The sequence below is a fragment of the Ostrea edulis genome, chromosome 1 (assembly GCF_947568905.1).
Source record: "Ostrea edulis chromosome 1, xbOstEdul1.1, whole genome shotgun sequence".
NCBI classification, from domain to species: Eukaryota; Metazoa; Mollusca; class Bivalvia; order Ostreida; family Ostreidae; genus Ostrea; species Ostrea edulis.
In genome coordinates this window covers 85,934,956-85,956,041 of record NC_079164.1, presented here as the reverse complement: position 1 = coordinate 85,956,041, position 21,086 = coordinate 85,934,956, and the positions used below count along the sequence as shown (strand labels likewise).

General features: G+C 35.9%; 1 protein-coding gene across 2 annotated transcripts; it reads right to left on the bottom strand.

The window, feature by feature from the left end:
* Positions 1-763: 763 nt before the first annotated feature.
* LOC130054413 (splicing factor 3B subunit 4-like) lies at positions 764-18,421 on the bottom strand. 2 transcript variants are annotated; one of them, XM_056164110.1, is made up of 10 exons: positions 18,229-18,421; positions 14,659-14,742; positions 12,559-12,704; positions 11,234-11,362; positions 10,880-11,060; positions 9,290-9,454; positions 6,568-6,675; positions 3,385-3,489; positions 1,235-1,360; positions 764-1,010 (listed from the first exon to the last, which is right to left on the bottom strand). In XM_056164110.1, the coding sequence occupies exons 1-10, from the start codon at positions 18,260-18,262 to the stop codon at positions 871-873; spliced, it is 1,218 nt and encodes a 405-aa protein (XP_056020085.1). In that variant the 5' UTR covers positions 18,263-18,421; the 3' UTR covers positions 764-870. The 2 variants fall into 2 exon arrangements, with proteins under 2 accessions (XP_056020085.1, XP_056020089.1); XM_056164114.1 differs by lacking the exons at positions 12,559-12,704; positions 14,659-14,742; positions 18,229-18,421 and adding an exon at positions 12,349-12,408.
* Positions 18,422-21,086: the final 2,665 nt, after the last annotated feature.

Below are 21,086 nucleotides of genomic sequence, written 5' to 3'. Positions count from 1 at the left end.
TTCTGGCCCAGTGGTTCTTAAAAAGAGTATTTTTAAAGATTTCCTCTATATACTATTATGTTAAACTTTGATCCCCTATTGTTACCCCACCCTACCCCTGGGGGCTATGATTTTCACACGCTTGAATCTGCACTATGTCAGGAAGCTTTCATGTAAATTTGAACTTTTCTAGCCCAATGGTTCTTCAGAAGTTTTAAATAACCACCCTAGTTTTGCATTTTCGTGATTATCTCCCCTTTGAAGGGGCATGACCCTTCATTTGAACAAACTCGAATCCCCTTAACCCAAGAATGCTTTTTACCAAATTTGGTTGAAATTGGCCCAGTGGTTCTAGAGAAGAATTTGAAAATGTGAAAAATTTAGACGGACAATGGAAGGTACGAAAAGCTCACTTGATCTTTCAGCTCAGGTGAGCTAAAAAAAATATCGATACATCTTATATCTCGAATATCTTCTAAATAACATAGCAAATCCACAGAAATGATTGATGGATTTACATGCATACTGTATACAGGGGGAATTTTGCTCCCCTATTATTTTGGCTTATTTCATACTCAATGAACAAATTTAAAACTGGATGGCATTAAACTGACTCACTGTGCTGAAGTAGCAAAATAGGTTTAGCAAAATCAAAGCGGGTAAAATTTATCTTTTCAATGCATCTGGATGAAAATTTCTTTTGTAGAGTATATACAATACAGTACGTGTATAGATGTAGCAAACTTTTTTGAGAAGTATTGTAGGCAAAAGATAAACAAGAAAAGTAATTTCTAAGGTTTATTTAAATGACAAACATGACGTAAATGGTCTTCATGGAGGAATGAAGTAATGTGTAAACTGTCTTCTCACTGGCTTCAACTGATTGGTTGCTTAATAACTTCTTGAGGCAGGCGGAGCTGGGGGAGGGGGTTGTCGAGGAGGGGGAGGAGCCTGCCGGTTCATGCCTGGAGGGGGTGGAGGTCCTCTCATACCAGGGGGAGGAGGTCTCATTCCAGGATGTGGTGGACGGCCTACACATAGAAATTACATACTCTGAAGGCAACATTTTGAAAGTATATGAATTATGTCCTGAAGTGTGGAGATACCAGTAGACATATTGGTGTATAAATGTAAATTTGCATTAACTTACAATCACACATTTTCCTTTCTCTACAGTACAAAGCATCGTTCAAAACTAATTTATCAAGACACAAATCGACCATACCTGTATTAACATAAATTGAAGTGTGCTTACCATACATTGGAGGTGGTGGACCTCTCATGCCAGGGGGCGGTCTCCATCCAGGTGGTGGCCGCATGCCAGGTGGTGGCGGGGGCATACCCATTCCTGGAACACCAGGGGGAGGAGGCATCTGTGATCCTACAATATAACAAATTCATGATTAAATGTAGATACCTTACACTGGGAAGATCTATCCGGCAATATTCAAAATGGTTTCAATACATTCAGACTTTGCCCTAGATGCCATTTAATATTAGTTCCAATGACTGATGGTAGAACAACAAAGTGAGAATGACAGCACTGGCACCCGATGAAACAAGGTCCCAATATTTTCCCAGGGAGCTACACATTTCCAGCTAGTAAAACATCAATTGGGAGTCAAAAAGTGGAAACACCATGAATGATCTTTTCAGAGACACTTATGAAAATAGGAGCGAGAGAGGCTTTCAATAACACCAAAATAAGAGTGTCAAATCAAGTAGCCTCAGAGGCCTACAGTATATGGAGAGACAAAAGAAACTTTGTGAAAAAGCAGAAGCAATCAGTCAGAATAATATCAAAGCCCTTATTGATGACATCCAGGTTCTCACTAGAAAACATCAGAAATGGAGTTGATCTGTTAAGGATAAAGAGGGGAAGACTCTTAACAACAGGTAGGAACAAATGCAGAGACGGGTAGAGCATTTCAAAATAGACAAATCAGTGTGAGCATTTTTCATTAACGGAAATCAAGAAGGCAATTTTATTCTTGAACAAGAGACCCATGGGCCCCGAGTCACCCTGGCCCATATTTAAAATATTTCCCAAGATATTCGCATGTAAAACTTTGATCCCTATTGTGGCCCCACCCTACCCCCTGTGGCCAAGATTTCTGCACTATGGTATGTCAGGAAGCTTTCATGTAAATGTAAACTTCTCTGGCCCAGTGGTTCTTGAGAAGAAGATTTTTAAAGATTTTCCTTATATATTTGTAAGTAAAACTTTGATCCCCACCTTTTCCCAGGGGTATGTGAATTTAACAAATTTGAATCTGCACTATCTCAGGATGCTTTTATTCAAATGTAAATGTTTCTGGCCCTGTGGTTCTTGAGAAGAAGATTTTCAAAGATTTCCCCCTATATATTTGTATGTAAAACTTTGACTCCCTATTGTGGACCTATCCTAGTCCAGGGACATGATTTTAACAGAATTGAATCTGCACTATGTCAGGAAGCTGCCATGTAAATATGAACTTTTCTGGCCCAGTGGTTCTTGAGAACATTTTTAAATGATCCCACCTTATTTTTGTAATTATCTCCCTTTTGAAGGGGACATGGCCCTTCATTTGAACACACTTGAATCCCCTTTGTGCCAAGTTTGGTTGAAATTGGCCAAGTGGCTTTGGAGAAGAAGATGAAACTGTGAAAAGTTTATGTCAAATAGGGGATTTAAGTTTTCCAAAGGAATATATAGGGAAACTTCTTTAAAAATCTTCTCAAGAACAGCAGGACCATTATTAGTCATATCAATATGCAGGCATCCTCAAGTAGCACAAAGTTTGTTCAATTTAGAGGGCTCAGGGGTAGAGTGAGGCCACAACAGGAGATCAAAGTTTTATATGGGAATGTACAGAATACTTAAAACAAATCTTTTCAAGAGAAATAGGGCCAAACTAAATCATATCAAAATGATTGGGATAACTCATTTTAGAAAAGTTCAGGTGCAAATGAATTGACCTTATGTCCCTATACACATGAACTCACCTGTGTAAAACATTGAAGGAAAGTATATTGATTTTGTGGAATTTTCTATTTCAGTGTTTTAAAATTTGTGGATTTCAAGGTTCAAATGGGTTCAATACCTTAAACATAATGATCATATAAAGCATTTTTGCTTATAGATTACTTTGATTCATTAGCATGTAAGCACAGTAGTCCTGCTGGGGATATTCACCTTACCACAAGACTATCAATGTTACATGATACTGATATATAATTTTCAACACAAAGAAAGACACCAGATAAAATGTAAGTGTTAATTGTAACAATGTATAGCAGGGGGCATAAAAAGACACCATTTATTAATCTAGTAGCTTACCAATACTATCAGTATACATAGTAGGAAAGTATAGTAAATGCTACATGATTTTCTCCCTGTAGTGTACATGTATGACTTATACAAACCTGCTTGAGATGAGGGTGGGGGAGGTGGAGCTTGGGACTGACTGCCAGACCCAGGAGGCATCCCTGGAGGCCCAGGACGAGGAGGAAGATGATATGGCATCTGACCTGTGAAGGTAACAGTATTGACAGGTATAAATCTAATAAATTCATCTAGTATAAATGTTCACAGAAAATTTCCAAAATACAAGTTCTTTTTGAATTTGTGATTTGTTTTTTCTGATCAGACAGCAAATCAAAATAACATTAACTAGAGCTCTCCTTACAGGACCAGTAGATCCTGTAGGGTATCCCCTGAGTGCATTAAACACTACATGTCTGCTCCAGCCCCGCAAATCTACAATATCTGCATTTCAAAACTAATGCTGAATTCCAAATTTATAATCTTAATCCTTACATCTTTCCATCTATTGTAATTGACATTGAGGACCATGATACCCCTTTTGATTGTGGTTAGTTTGTGATAGGCTGTGATTCTTATCAAGAGTCACTGAAGAGTACATAAGGCCAATTCAACTTAATTGATAGATCATCGCCGCCTGCAAAACTTGCTATTTCCGGAAAATGTTCATGTCTGACTTGTTTATATTTCCGGTATAGCAACGTGAAAACCCACGTGAAGAAAATAGATATGGTTTTCTTAATTTCTCACGTTCTTACGGGCGTAAAAGAAAGGAAGGGATTAATGTTCTTCATATCTTGAAGAAGTTTGGTATATTTTTGTTCAAAATTAAAGCTTAACCTGGAATTCGTCTGTGAAATAAGCATAGATTGATATCCATCTGGCATTAGATGATGCATTTCTGTTGACAAAATACTCGTTTGTAATTAATATTTTTCTCAGAAAATAGAAATTAAAAAATAAAATCCTCCCACCCACCCCATAGTTTTTGGTGACTCTGGATGATAATCTACTAATTAAGTTGAATTGGCCTAATTATAAGATCCATATCATGTTTTCAAGTTTTGTTGATATAGTAATTTATCTAGTTAATATCAAAGGAAGCAGCAGTTGAGGACTTTCTAACATAAGACTTGATGTCCTAAAAAGGACTTATACAGGCCTACAAATACTACTGCTGCACTTAAGGTATTTCAACACCCCTCCCCCATTTTGAGATGCATTGTCGGAAAGTAAAAACTAGAGAATTAACATCTCAACAATTTCTTACATAAGGTAGTTATCCTTATTAACAAATTTAATTATTAGACATCACAGTTTCCAAGGCAATCAATTAATTTCTTGAAACTTTGGGAAAACTGGAAAATAATGATCTGTAACCTAGAATAAGAAGTATTCAGCCAATAATGCTGAATTAGTAGTGTGAAAGAGTGTGATAATGTATAAAATGATTAATATGTATCTTCATTACTATTACTGATGATTATGTGAATATGGAAAAAGAATAAATTCCAGTGGAACCCCGTTATTACGTTTTCCATTTTGTCATGCTAAAATAACGTAATACCGGGGGGCAACGTAATAAACGTTCCCAGTGAAATCCGTTAAAAATATCATTTGGAAATTGTATATAGTCAGTGGTACTCCGTGAAGGGGTATGTGAATATATCTTTACTGTTTCTTTGTTTAAAAAACTATGATACTTTGTTTTATTTACATCTTATCTTTAATGTCCGTAATTCTTCATGTTCTTATCCCTTTTCTTTATTTCTGGTGTAGGATACATAAGGATGTTTTGATAAACGTTGCTTTTTCTGCATTCGTTTGGACCGCCATTTTGTTCAACTTTAAAACAATGCGTTCATGTAAATTTCTATCAATAATTCGTTCCGGTTCATATTCAACATTCGTATTAAAAAAAAAACAAAACATCGTTTTATTAAGTTCTCTAATTACACAATACACAACACAATAAAAAAAATCCCACCCAAAAAACAACAAAACTATAGACACAAAATGCACACGATACCCAACACTTACACACTTTTCTCACCAACGATAAACACGGAGAACAATTTAAGCGCAATCCACATAAAAAAAATATATAATGATGCACGAAGATTTCATTTATAACACTAAATGATGGCACTAAAATCATGTGCGCATCAAGGGATTTTAGAATATTCACTGAGGTAAATGCCGTGCACGAATCGGCCGATAACACAGGACAGTTTGATTGGTGTATGTATGGACAAGATTTACGAACACCCAAGATGCATGTCCAAACAACGGACAATTTTTTAATTGAACACCTTTAGTCACCTATGTCCAAGCAGTTACCCAAGCGGTTTTAACATTGCTACGATAAATCTTGTCTTTCATGTTTGGTACCAAAGCTATCCGTAAATAGAGTTTTAATAGCGAAGGTAATCACACTATGCTGAACACTCAGGTGGTTGAGATATTATTTCTTCGATTATCAAATTATGAAAAATGAAGTAAATTTCATAGAGTACAATGTCTAAATAAACATTATTTAATTGTTTATCACTGGCTTCGATACGGGGTATTCACCTGAATTGATGTCGCTAGATCTATCGAAGCGTGATCAGTCAAGCGTCTCTAATCCCCAAACAGACCAGGAAATTTACGTGGTGACTGCCGCAGGCAGTCAAGGTGTGAATGGCTTATTATTTTGAGAATCAAGATTCATTATTGAATAATTAGGGGTTTATTACGTTTTTGTCGGAATTTTTACAATGTAATACCGAGTCCCGGCATCTTAGGACAACGTAATAACGAGGTCTATTTTATATAGGTTTAAGAAATGGTTTTGTGCTTTGAAATTCCAACGTAATATGCGGACTAACGTATTAAAGGGGGAACGTAATAACGGGGTTCCACTGTATATAAGAAAAAAAAAAAGTTCTTGAAATGTCGCAAGATTTGAAAGTTTGCTTTCAACAAATATAGTGGCAAATTTCTAGCAAGGAATTTGTGAGAAAAAGCAAATTGTATGATAAATTGTGAGAGGTCTCTATATTCTGTAATAGTTTTGCACACAACATGTTGGAACAAGTATGATAAACAGAAGGATAAAAACGGGTTCTTCCAATATATCTTCATATAACAACTCTGTTGTGGGAGGGGCGGGGAAGTGAAGAGAATTACAACAATATTTTAGAAGAATTACACAAGATGCACAAGAAAAATGGTAATAAATTTTACTCTGCTGGGATAGTTCGATGGAATGCCTTTTTCTTTTATGGGGGTACAATTCTTACCTTGCTGGTGAGGAAACTGTGGCATGCCCATGGATGGGGGCATGGGAGGGGGAGGCATTGGCTGTTGCATGGGCATCATTGGAGGAGGCATGTTTCCCGGGGGCATTCCTGTCAAGAGAAAATTACAAGTGAATGAAATACTCATGTTTATGTTCATTTTCATATTCAAATTTAAGATAATCTTAAATTTGAGGACATTTGCATATCCTTCCAGGATAAAGAAAACTGCAGATTCTTAGACAAGCGTTTCACAGGCTTTAACTGTCACCTGAGGATTATTAGTTAAAAGTATCACTAGCCCCAATGGCTAAAATATATAGAATAATTTTCCTGTTCTGCATATTTAAGCTATATTCTAATATTCAGCAGCAATATAAAATAATATATGTTCTTAAAACATAAATGTCACTGAAAATGTCCATACTGATTAAAGACTTTACAAAATATCATATATGTTATATCAACAGTATATGATTATTTTGGACCTGCCCTAGAGTCAAAAACCATGGGATTACGAAATTCACAATTTTTTTGGTACATTATTTTGCTTTCCCTAAATATACGTTTAGTTTTTACACAGTATCAGCAGAATTAAAGAAGTCTTTCAAATGATAAAGATTTTGGTCCCACCCTGGAACCAAAACCCCTACTCCTGGGATCATGAAATATACAACTTTAATAATGGGCTACCTGCCATGTTTGACCCAACCCTGGAGTCAGAACCCCTACCCCGGGGATCATGAAATTTACAATTTTGGTAGAGGCTTTCCTACTCCACATGACTATACATTTGGTTTTTCTCATAGATATACAGTTATAGAGAAAATTATAGAAAATGTGTCAATTTTTGTCCCATCCGTAATATGCTCCAGAGGTGCTGAATTAAAAAAAAACTTTGATCTCCTATTGTGGCCCCACCCTCCTCCCTGGGGGCCATGATCTGAACAAATTTGAATCTACTCTATATCAGGAAGCTTTCAGGTGAAGCTCCACTCTTCTGGCCCAGTGGTTCTTAAGAAGATTTTTTAAAGATTTTCTTTATATATTCACATGTATAACTATGATCCCCTTCTATGGCCCCAACATACACCAGAAGATCATGCTTTTAACAAACTTGCATCTCCACTATGTGAGGAAGCTTCCATGTAAATTTCAGCTTTTTTGGCCAAGTGGTTCTTGAGAAGATTTTTAAATGACCCCACTCTATTTTTGTGATTATCTCCCCTTTGAAAGGGGCATGGCCCTTCATTAGAACAATCTTGAATCCTCTTCACCCAAGGATGCTTTGTGCCAAGTTTGGTTGAAATTGGCCCAGTGGTACTGGAGAAGATGAAAATGTGAAAACTTTATGACAAAGATGATGCCAATGGAAAGTCTGGATCAGAAAAGCCCACTTTTTGAGCTAAAAAGTGGAGATAATCTTATCTTGAAAGGAAGTATGTCGCATAATGGAGGTGTCCTTTACCACCTAATCACTACACATAGAAGAAAACAACTGAATGAAGATAGATAATAATGCAATTTCCTTTCAAAATTGTATGCTGTAAAACCAACAGAAATAAACTGCTGAATTAAATTCCTGTTCATTGCAAATTTTCTATAAAAAGTTAACACAAACATTTTTAAATAAATGATCTCTTCAAAAAAAAAAAACCCACCCTGGTAGATTATTTTATTTTTATGAAGTGATGTACAAAGAATCATGATATTCAAATGCTTTAAATTTTATGAAGATAACTACAAGTATTTAATGACCGATGCATTTCAGAGAAGATATCACATGCTTGCTTCTGATACCCATTTTATTGGTTATGATATATGCAATTGCAATGTGGATTGACATTCACTTCAAAAACTAGTTTCAATCCCACGTTTTCAGGGCCATCCATGCCGAATCATACCTGCCCTTTTCATTTGTGACATCAAGCAATTTGACTGTAAAAGATGACAGTCATGAACACTGTATAGTGGGAATTTTGTGTGGGTCTAATATTTGACGATTTGCTGGCTCAAAGGTATGCTAATAATTTTAGCTGAATAAATTTTGGCTGGCAAGTAAGAGTTATCTCTCTTGCAGATACTGAAGTCACAATTGAATGCATATTTGGCGAGTGAAATTTTGGTGAAAAGCTATGTAACAGCAGAATCCCCCCCCCCCCCCCCCCAAGCAAAAAAAAAACAACACCCAAACCGCTATGTGGTATTTCAAATCTTGCCAATTAATGTTTCATTATAATAAAGTAATTTCTTAAGGCCTTGAACTCCATGCAGAGGTCAGATTTTGTGGCAATCTTGATGAGTAAACAATTCTTGAATGGAATGTAAACAACACACAAACAGATCTTCCACAAGACCATCCTTAAAAATTTTAATTTGCTGTCATATGACTCACCACTTTAGTAGTGAGCAGATAGGTTGGGAATTTTTAATTTGTCCAAAATCACACATTAGAGCAAAATTTAAAATTCTGAATCAAAATGCAATAAATTGATGGTCACTGGCAAAATGACTGAACCCACTTAGAAACCACTGCATCTTTCAACGCCATGTTTTAAATAACATGGTTTTTATGTTAAAAACTACTATGGAACAAAAAATAAATTGAGAGGGGCATATTTTTGGATTAGTTCACCACATCACGGCAAATCAAACTTTTTAGGGTGGTCTAAATAATACACGGATAGCCCTGTGTGACACATCCTTTCCTATTCACTGAGGTTACCTGGCATAGATGACATGCCTCCCATGGCTGGAGGTGGAGGAGGAGGAGCCAAAGATGAAGAGGCCATTTGCGTTGGGGGTTGTTGTGGCGGGGGAGGGGCATCCGCAAAGAGTTGATGAGGGCGGTCTGTTAGGGAAAGAGGGTTCTGCTTCGCCATAAATCTCTCTGGAATAGAATATAACAAGATGATCAGTATCTTTATTTGGTATACATTTCATGTCTATTACATCACATTCTAAGAATAGAAACAAAAGTAGAAATATATATACACAGTCAGGTACATATATTTCTGTTTATATTCTAAACATCTACTGTAAAATGATGTTGAATATACACTGCAAGTAAATGCAACATTAAATTGTAAAATCTTTAGTGATAAAGAGTTTTCATTTCCTCAGTACTGGTAATTATTTGATATGATGTATAGTTACGTTTAATATCATGAAATATAAAAGTGTGATGATAATAAAATTTCAAAACTAATACCCAGTGATGTAACTCCCTTTATGTGAGAAACAACAGTCCTTACAGATCTATGCATTCTTAGTTTTTTTCAGTTTATATTATCACATGTTAACCATTTTCATTTCACATTTTTGTGTAGCTTCGAATGCATGACCTACATAAAAGGATCAATTTGTCCACAGTCTATCTGTTTGGACAGGGTCCCATTGTATGAGTAAATCCTTCTTTACATCTCTCTAGTTAGAGAAACTGTCAACTTGAAATGCCATGGAGATTTTGAGGAAGCAAATATCTAATACATTGTACTACATATAGAAAATGAATAGCATTAAATTATAATGATGTACAAAATCTTTCTTAAGCAATACATTCCTGACAATCCATCTCTTTTCACTAATCAAAACAAGATGTGTTTGTGAAACAGTGACGTCCCTGTATGACAGCAAAGTCATTCTGGTACCAACAGAATGGTCTTGTCACCAGGAATACGTGAAGTATAAATGCCCTAGCACTAAAGTTTCAAAAGTTATGGCCAGGTTTAAATTTTTTCGAAAGAAAGTCAAACTCCAAGGTGAGGTCAAAAATTTTGGTATCAAACAAAAGGTCACAAGGAAAACACATGTGAAATATAAAAGCCCTTGCACTAAGGATTCAAAACTTATGGCCAAGTTTATAGTTTTTGTGGACAGATAGACAGATCAAACACTATATGTCCTGAATCTCCATTATGGGGGCATAAAATAAAACATTAACAACAGTATTACCAGTGGTCAGTGGTAATATGGGTCTAAAAGATTGTCTGACTTGTTTCATACATGAAAATTTGAAAGCAACTGAGACATTAATGATTTCCCATCATTATACAACAGCATTTTTTGCAGGTTTCACATAAACATTTTCATTCAACTATGTCACAGTGATTTAGCAAGGATAAAATATTTACAGTGAAACATGATTATATGGAAGCAACAGCCAAATTTGTTTTGTTATCAGCATACCAGTAATTCCTAATGCTAATTGCGGGGATTTAGTAAAAAAAATTTTTTTAGTAAAAAATAGATCATCATATGCAATATTATTGGTTCTAAGTGTCTTGTTGTCACCATGATTTTTATGTTGACCAACCTGCTGCTGAACCGTGCCGCTCTCCTTTAGAGTCCTTCTTGAAGGCAAATGAAATAGAAATGGCTCTATTACACAGGAACTGTCCATTCATGGCCTCCAAGGCAGCATCAGCGGCCTCAAAACTGGCAAAGTTAATGAATGCATAACCCTTGGAGTTACCCGTGTCAGGGTCTCGCATGATCTGCAAAACAAGTATCGTGAAAAAAAAAAACCATCAAGTAGTTTCTCAAACAAATCCTACAGAGAAGTTTGGAACAATTGCTCAAATAAGTACCACACTATGTCTCAACTTCTTTAGGATGGAAATAGCTTATACAAATTGGTTACATATCATAGATCTAGAGATATTCTAACCTTAGGTGTTTGGAGGATGACCCCAAATGCACTGAATGTGTCATAAAGTAATTTCTCATCCACCTCAGGATCCAAGTTTCCAATAAATATATTGGCCCCAACATCCAAGTTCTTCTGATGGGCTGAAGCCTGTTAGTAATACAAAGAAAGAAAATAATAATGGGATCACTATCCTGTATCTTAGGAGCGAGAAAAAAAACCCAATAATGGGATCACTATCCTGTATCTTAGGAGCGAGGAAAAAAACCAATAATGGGATCACTATCCTGTATCTTAGGAGCGAGATAAAAATAATAACAATGGGATCACTATCCTGTATCTTAGGAGCGAGTTAAAAAATAATAATAATGGGATCACTATCCTGTATCTTAGGAACGAGATCAAAAGATCAATGTTGGATGAAAATTTAAATTCAAATAATTAGGGGGATGGAGGATAAAAACTCCCATAAGTTTCTGTCATCAGAGTAGAGTAAGAGAGGACTGATGTTGAGAGGATATTGAGGATGAAAGTTTGGAAAAAGAGAATATTGTAGATGAAAGTTTGGAAAAAGAGAATATTGTAGATGAAAGTTTGGAAAAAGAGAATATTGTAGATGAAAGTGCTGAAAAAGAGAATGAAAGTTCACAGAACGAGGGAGTAGAGTGTAGGAGTGAGACTTAAAGTGAATATGATAGTGAGGATGAAGGGTCAGTGTATGAGAGTCTGAATGAACTTCAAATGGAATACAATCGAAATAGAACATGTTATTGTCAATATGAATTTTATTCTTTTTTATGAGTAAGTTCAGGATAAATTGTTATTTGCAACCGTGGACCTCAAAATACTTTTGTATGGGCTAGTAATGTTGGTAAAATTGGGGGCCCACATGGCCCCTAAATTTTTGACTGTTATTTGCAACCCTGACAGTATATGATTAAGACAAAAATTGAGATAACTTTAGCATGGCATTTTTTTTGCCTTGTTGACCCTGGTTGTTTTGATACAGTGTTTGATCATGTTCAATATTTTTATTCAATATTGCATAAATTTCTTGACTTGTGGACCCTGATTGCTTTGCTATAGTGTTTGGTAATACATTTGTATTCATTGTCTTTATTGTGTAAATTTCTTGCCTTGTTGACCCTGATTGGCTTGCTATAGTGTTTGATAATATTCATTGTCTTTATCGTGTAAATTTCTTGCCTTGTGGACCCTGATTGGCTTGCTATAGTGTTTGATAATATTCATGGTCTTTATCGTGTAAATTTCTTGCCTTGTGGACCCTGATTGGCTTGCTATAGTGTTTGATAATATTCATGGTCTTTATCGTGTAAATTTCTTGCCTTGTTGACCCTGATTGGCTTGCCGTACAGTTTTATCATGTTCATTATCTTTATTGCATAATCTGCGTCATCCTCTCCCATGAACTCCACAAATCCATAACCCTGGTGGGACTGTGTGACACGATCCTTTGGCATGTGAACATTCACTAAAATGAAATTTAAAAATGCATATAGATACGAAAAATTTACTAAAATCTTAGGCAATATATACAATTCTATACATGTATTACAACTCTAAAGGAGATTGATGGCAAATCACAAGTTACAACCGATAATACGGATTCTTGGATGAAAAGTCCAACATAATAACGCCTTTTGCGTCCCAGTTGAGTGACCTTCACTTGCGCATCTCGAACCCGAGCTCTAAAATAATCGGATCACACCCGATATTTTTAAATGGTCATTTGGACCGACATTTTCTTGATAATTATCAGTCCAGCGAAAAAACATTGGCTAACTCGCCATGTATTTCCTTGCCTGTTTTACCTTTTAAATACAAGTACCGAATTATAGCATGGTACTCAACTTTAGATGAAAAGCATACCTTTGCATCACTAGCCATTTTTGACATAAAGAATGACTCAATACACGTGCAATGTTGTACCTAGGTATAAAACATGTATTGAAACAAGGCATGAAAATCATGACCATGTCAGTCAATCGGAAATGGGATAGGCTGGTTACTTATTGACACCCCCTCATATCATGCAATATCTCCCTTTTTTTCTTCTCCACACAACCCTCTCTCTTCCTCCTAACTCCCTCTTCACTTACTCTCCATTCCCCAACTTCGTGTCCCCTCAGCGTTTTAGGTCAAAAGATGATTTTAATTTGTATCTCGTGACTGTAGAAGAGACTTGGATTCATTATTATGAGTAAGAGAATAAAGCTCAGAGTTGTCAGTGGGTAGGACCTGGGTCCCTGAGGCCAAAGAAGTTGAAGACGCAACCATCTGTTGGCAAGGTGACAGGGTTCGAAATTAACTTTTTCAAGCACTTGTCCATACGGACTAGTCACTATTGACGTTCACTAGTCCGCAAAGCATTTCAGTAGTCCGTCCAGCATATCATAACAAATGATCTTCATTTCATATTCAATAGTATTTAATCAAACAAAACACATCACAGTTGCAAACAATTCAGTTTCTGACACCTACAGAAGAAAAAGACCACCATACTCGATTTTGCATTTAAGATTTTCAGAAGCATACAGTAACCTCAGAGTTAATCCTTTTATAAACGTCCATAAGTGTGTTCAAGACTCGTGATACGTACTCAGCGTTCATAATCAGAAGGAATTTGTGCTCGTTCAAAGAACGGCTGTCTCGAACGCACTCCATGTGTTTGAAAAGATGTCATAGTTACGCAAACACTTAACCATGCAGGTTATCGATTATAAGTTCAAATATATAAGAGACTCAGACAAATCTTGCTAAAATCTTAACCAATTCAAGATTGATTTCCAGATTTTCACAAGTCCATATGGACTTGTGCTATAAAGAGTTTACTAGTCCGACACGTTTTTTACTAGTCTCGGACTTACGGACATGAGGTAATTTCGAACCCTGGGTGATGGCCACAGTATTGTTGGATGTTTTACCAAAGAGAAGTACAATAAGTGGAGCGTACTATATGAAAACTTGCTAGACCAGCTGAGAATAGCCATCCGTGAAAAATGCCGAGGTAAACTCTCTAAAGGCGTTTTGCTGCAACAGGACAACATGAGAGTCCACACTTGCAAAGTTGCAGTGGATGCTGTAGAGCGAAACAGGTATGAATTAATACCACATCATGCCTATTCGCCTGACCTAGCGACTTCTTCCTATTCTCAAACTTGAAAAAGGATATCTGTGGATGTCATATCCGGTCTGACGAAGAAGTTGTGACATCAGTTAAGGAGTGGGTCAATGGAAAGGACCCTGACTTTTTCAGTTCTGGGCTGATGGCACTTGAACACTGTTGGTCTAAGTGCATCACACTAGAGGGCTATTACACCGAAAAAGAAACAGTGAATGTCAACCGGAAATAAGTTAGACTGGTTACTTATTGACTTGCCCTCGTAATGACCAAGCACAAATATGTATATGATATGGTAACTTACCAACAGGCCCTGCTTGGAGAAAAAGTTCCCATAGTATTGCTTCTGTGACTTTGTCATCTAAACTGCCCACATATACAGTGGCATCTACAAAATAAACATGGCTTAAAACACTGTGTTGAATACATGTATCAACACTTTGCACAAGTTATGTCCCTTGTCTGCCATTTAAAGATTAAAAATTGTATTTCCCTACGTTAGCCTTTTTAATTTTCTTATCTGTAGCTTTGACATTTGTTATTTTTCCATCAATTGCAGTCAACTGCAATAATGCCCCAGGGTGGGACAACCCATTAACTTGTCTGAAAGCTTGATAATTAGCTAAAATTCACAGTAATAGCATCTTACATTTGGTAAGGTAAAGAAGAAAAAACTTGGCAAAGGGATGTAACTTGTGGTGAAGTGTTGAAACGTTTATTGTCAATACATGGAAGCTCAATTTTCATAGATTTTGTGGGTGCCCCATTCCCATGAATTTCAAATCACAACAAAATACAAAATTTATATGTTTCAATGTATGGATCCCGTGGTGATCAGGGTTAGAATAGGTCCTTAGTACCCCTTGCTTGTCGTACGAGGCAACTAAATGGGACCGCAAAAAAATGAGGTCCCGTGTCACAGCAGGTGTGGCACAATAAAGATCGCTCCCTGCTCAAAGGCTATTGTGGTTGTTCAGCACTGAATAACTCAAGTTCAAAAGGTGCAAAACAATTGGACAATATTACTACTATTGCTGCGGATCTTCACCGGAAATTTAAAGTTTCAATATGGTTGACTCATTTGAATTCGGAGGCTAATAGCAGGTGAAAACTAATCTGATCTGCTGAAACAGACAATCAACATTCATTCAGATATTGTGAGGGTGACCACAAGTAGCTATATTTTAAACGGTAATTCCAAGTTGGACAGAGTTCCAGATAAGGTGTGTATCAGCGTAAATACTCATTAAATTTCACCAAATACGCATTTAAGTTGAAAATCATGTGTACAATTACGCATTAGCGAATGTAAATACGCTTTACACTCCCAAAGTAATGCGTATTAGTCCGCGTATTTGTGATACATGTAGTATGATATAAATATGAATTATTTATTCATATGAATTGAGGTTAGCCCAGGGCTTGATCATACATGATATTTAGTGCTATGTAATACGTTTTGATGACAATCACAATTTTGAAAAATTGGAAGAGTTAACTCAAAACACTATTATATAGGCCTACTTGTTATACTTTCTTTCTTAAAGAGTTAGTGTGCAGTCGAAAGCACAGAAAAAATTGTATTATCAATCGTGGACGAATATTATACAGAATTGGATCATAATCATGTGACTGAGTGTCTGATATATTCAAATTTAATGCATCATTGATCAATATCAAATTCCCAATGACAATGAATAGTTTTAATAAAAAGAACTACAAAGGATTTCCCCCGTAAATAGCTGGAGCGGCCTTTTAGTATAAAGTTAAAGTTTAATGGAAGAAGTATCGTTTATCTGGTGACATCTTCTGTGCAAAAGAGCAAAGATAATCAGTAAATTAACAAAATACACTTTTGAATTTTTCTGAAAAGCAAAATACTCATTGATTTGAAAATCAGGGGGTAAATACTCTTTGTGGCAAAAAATTATCTGGAGCTCTGGTTGGACTGCAATGGATGACAAATGCATAAAATCCAACATAATGAAGAAAATGGTGTAGGGTTAACGACGGCGACCTAATTCTCGGAAGTTGGACTTATTTTTTCAAAGTTCCTGTGAAGTCAGGTAAACGATTTTTGTATAATAAAACAGAACAATACTCTGACTTTGAACTGGGAAAACTTTTTATGCATTATCACGATTAATACCGAAGTTTTGAGAGTTTGAAGTGGGCAACCGAGAATTCATGGTTGCTTTGTTAGTTCCCTTCTCACTATTATACTATTAGTATTTATACTAATTTGCTCATATTGTGTCAAAACCCTGTGATTGCAGCTAGGCTACATACTATTCAAAAGGTTGGGAACACTTCCCCTATAGCAAGATATTCTTGCTAAAACGCGATTATCCCTCTCTAGCGAGAGTAAATATATCCCGTACAACCGAGAAAACCCCCCGTGGAATACATCTCTTCGTGTTTCACGTGAAAAGAAGAAAATGTGCTAAAATGTGTGATGCTTCTGCAAATATATTAATCAAAACAAAAACACTCATGATGTGTATTGGATTTCAGACTGCTTCTCTCTTACTTTGACTATGTTGTCAATTTCATAGAAACAATTCGCTTCATGTTGAGTGTGTGTCACACTTATTCAATGTTGCACGGGATTTGCCATTATTTTCAATAAAGACGCCAAAACACCTGTTTATGGTAATGTTTATTTCTCGCTAAAGAGGGATAATCGCGTTTTTGCGAGAATATCTCGCTTTAACGTAGTTCCACAGTCCTGTGACGTCATAAGATTTTGCAAAGTCAATGATTTACTGGAACATAAATTTTGTTGGAGTTTTTTTCAATAGTTATTTTAAAAAAAATTGTCAGCCGTAAAATATTTCAAAAGTCTTAGTCATATTTGAATAGTCAATGATATGTTTCAAAATATTGAATCCAAGGACAATAACTCCGTTTTCAATAAATTATTTATCAAGTCCATTATGCGATAGATTTCCTTTTATTTTCACAAACATTTTACTAAGGTGATAAGGAATCATTATCTGTGTCTTTTTGTGAAATTACATAAAATTTTAATCCATGAGTGATTTTGAATAGCTCAGCTGTATGGTGCCAGACTTCGGTTTTTTATGGGGGTATACATACTCTAGAAGCTATAAATTTGAAATTATTAAGGAAAGGTATGTATTTTTGTTCATAAATAACTATAATAGATGTACATCTACTAATATAAACAGAAAAAATGATATGTAAACCATGCTATAAGGAAATTGTGTCCACATTTATTCGTTTTTTAACATTTTGGAGAATAACGCTAATTCAGTAATTCTGCACTTATTATTCTAAAACTTGATGAACATATTGAAAATGACATGTGTTTTAGTTATTGACATGTTTCTTGATAAATAAATGCAATTAAACAATTTTCTTGTTGTTTCTATTTTAAAATAACGACAAATAACTGTTTCCAATGAATTCCATAAAATCTACATAGGGGTACATGACTTCAGTAGTGTCTGTAATGAAAATTATTATGGAAATCCTTAACTGATTTGCATTTTTTCATTACTCTAAATGTTAATTTATTGATTCCAAACAAAAAAATGCTACCTAAACCCCAAAAATCCAGGACTAAGGACCCACCTTAAGGGAAGTGTTCCCAACTTGTTCAATTGGCCCGTGTGTACATCCACAAAGTTCACAAGAAATGAAGGGAAAACCAAATCATCCTTGGACATAACAAATTTATTCATGTGAAGTTTGAACAGTCGTACAAGCAAAAAAATTAATAATCTTTTCACGATCAACATAAATTGAGAAAATTCGAGCTGACCAGCGTTACTGCAACGTCTAGAGAAAACAAAAATGTACAACAACAATATCATTTTCCATCAATGGGTGAAAAGTTAACAAAACAAACCTTGATTACGCTCTGCTATCGGACCAGCAGCCATAGTTTATTGTTGTTTTCACTCAGTTTTCCATTAATCCATGCTTACATTTCAGATAGAAGCCGTCTGTTGTACAATAATCCCGCTAGATGGCGCACAGGAAAGCGAACGATGAAATTAAGTCGTACCACTACGTAGTTGACTGTTAAAAAAAATGGGAAAAAAAATGAATGCCTTTGAGTCTCAGTCAGGCAAATCAGTTTTCCGCAATTTTTTTTTTTTTTTTTGGTGTTATGCTTGCAGATATAGATGTAATATTTACTTTCGAATTTTGTTTAACTAAGACTTGTTTTATAGTCATTATGTTAATCATAAGTAGTGTATGGCATGCCCCACGAGACCCTAAATACGCAATTTCCGAGTTGCCCTCTATTTCTTTCCCTTTGTGGAACTCTTACGCACAGTGAGACGCAAAACATATTATCGTCCACACGCGGTGGGTACAAATGCTTATCGCTGCCTAGATAGAATGTTCTATCGTTAAAATGATAATGTCCTACGGACCCGATTTAACGATAGAATGCGTCCTATATACCTGCAATGTAGCAAAATGAAAATTGCACACAGTGCATGTTTCGGTAAAATTATGTTACACATCACTCATATGCATTTGGAAAGTTATCTTAACGACCCACTTGGGCCGTTCTTATTTGCAAATTAGGTAAGCGTTCGTTTTTGGAAAACAGCATGCAGCAGGGTGTTCCGATGGCAGTTTCCGGTAAAATGGCAGTCAGTTCGAATCGAGAAAAGTGACATTTCAAAGTGTTGAGTTTACAATATTATTATACGATTTTTTACAGTGTTAAGGACTTACAAATTACCAATGAGGTTAGTTGTATATAAATTTAACTTTAAATGTACGCGTTTATTCTTTGATAAGTTTAAAATCGTTTTGGAGCGATTCCGCAATTTTCTGCTACATTACGGGTATATGGGAGGTATTCTAACTGTGGTGAGGGCCTGTCCCGAGACACAGTTAGATTATTCTAACTAATCGCTGCCTAACCACCCAAACTGCAGGGACACACAATATTAGCAAGTTTATTTGTATTTGATAATAAATTAGCTCAAACAAAAATCGATAATCACCATTTTATTTTTATTAAAATATCACTCGTACAAAGGAGAATAAATAAAAAATATTTTCATATTTAATTTAATGGCCAAATTCAAACAAATATATTCTTGATAGAGGGCGAAGCCCTCTCACGGCCCGAAGGGCCGTGAGAGCGGAGCTCTCCCTATAGGTAACACGTATATACATGTTTAAAAGGAAAATATGGGAAAATAATGAAAAATTAAACCATACCTATGGAACTTGAAAAGTTTGGTACCAATGGCGTCGATTCGAATATTACCGCGTGGACATGTATTCTTCCATTTTGAATCTCGTCTACCCTAGTTCACGTCGTTCTGAGATGTTACATAAAATCCGTAAAAACCTGTAAATCTTATTTCCTTAATCATATAATATGTTTTACGGCATGACCGTGTTTGAGGGCGAAGCAAAAAAGTTTTGACATTAGTATCTATATCCAAAACAGGACAAAAACAACCCGAAGTTAGCACGCGGACGGAGCTGTATCAAAGCATCCTAATTTTTGGACATTTGATCCACCTATATATTGAACGCGGGAAATATAACACAATTGATGTAAACAGTACATTGTGACGTCATATTCAGCGTCGTTATTTAGCAAATTTACAAACAAAGCGTTTGAACCACAACAAAAAACATGGCGTTAATCGTGGAGTGATTATATATGATTACGAAAATAAGATTTACACGCTTTTACGGATTTTATGTGTAACATCTCAGAACGACGTGAACTAGGGTAGACGAGATTCAAAATGGAGGAATACATGTCCACGCGCTAATATTCGAATCGACGCCATTGGTACCAAACTTTTCAAGTTCCATAGGTATGGTTTAATTTTTCATTATTTTCATATATTTTCCTTTTAAACATGTATATACGTGTTACCTATAGGGAGAGCTCCGATCTCACGGTCCTTCGGGCCGTGAGAGGGCTTCGCCCTCTATAATCACTCCACGATTAACGCCATGTTTTTTGTTGTGGTTCAAACGCTGTAAATTTGCTAAATAACGACGCTGAATATGACGTCACAATGTACTGTTTACATCGATTGCGTTATATTTCCCGCGTTCAATATATAGGCGGATCAAATGTCCAAAATTGGGATGCTTTGATACAGCTCCGTCCGCGTGCTAACTTCGGGTTATTTTTGTCCTGTTTTGGATATAGATACTAATGCCAAAACTTTTTTGCTTCGCCCTCAAACACGGTCACGCCGTAAAACATATTATGGTCAGTTTAATGTATACCAATGGTTGATATAATCAAAATTTACTCTTTCATTACTTTTATTTACATTGGTAGTCTATATTATATACAACGTGTATACATTGTACCCACCCAAGCGTTCAACAGAACACTGAACGTACCTCCATCACAGAAGAGCTGATATCTCGGAAGTTGCGTATTGGCCTAAATTGGAAATAAATAATTCTGTTCTATTCTATAGGCTATATGGGTGTGTCAGATTTTAAAGCAAATTTCTATGATTACAACTGTAAACTCTTTTTAAGATTTTAGCATCTTATGAGAATAACCAAATGGATGATGTGTCTTGTTTACATGATTTTGTGTGAAATACAAACAGTACATTAAATGTGCAAGAGACTTTGGCACACCCTGTAAGGAGACAATTCTTGGATGAAGAAATCACTTTAGACAGTTTCGGAATAAATAATGCCACTAACAAAGTTCACATGATTTACAATAAGGCTTGTATAGCTTCATTA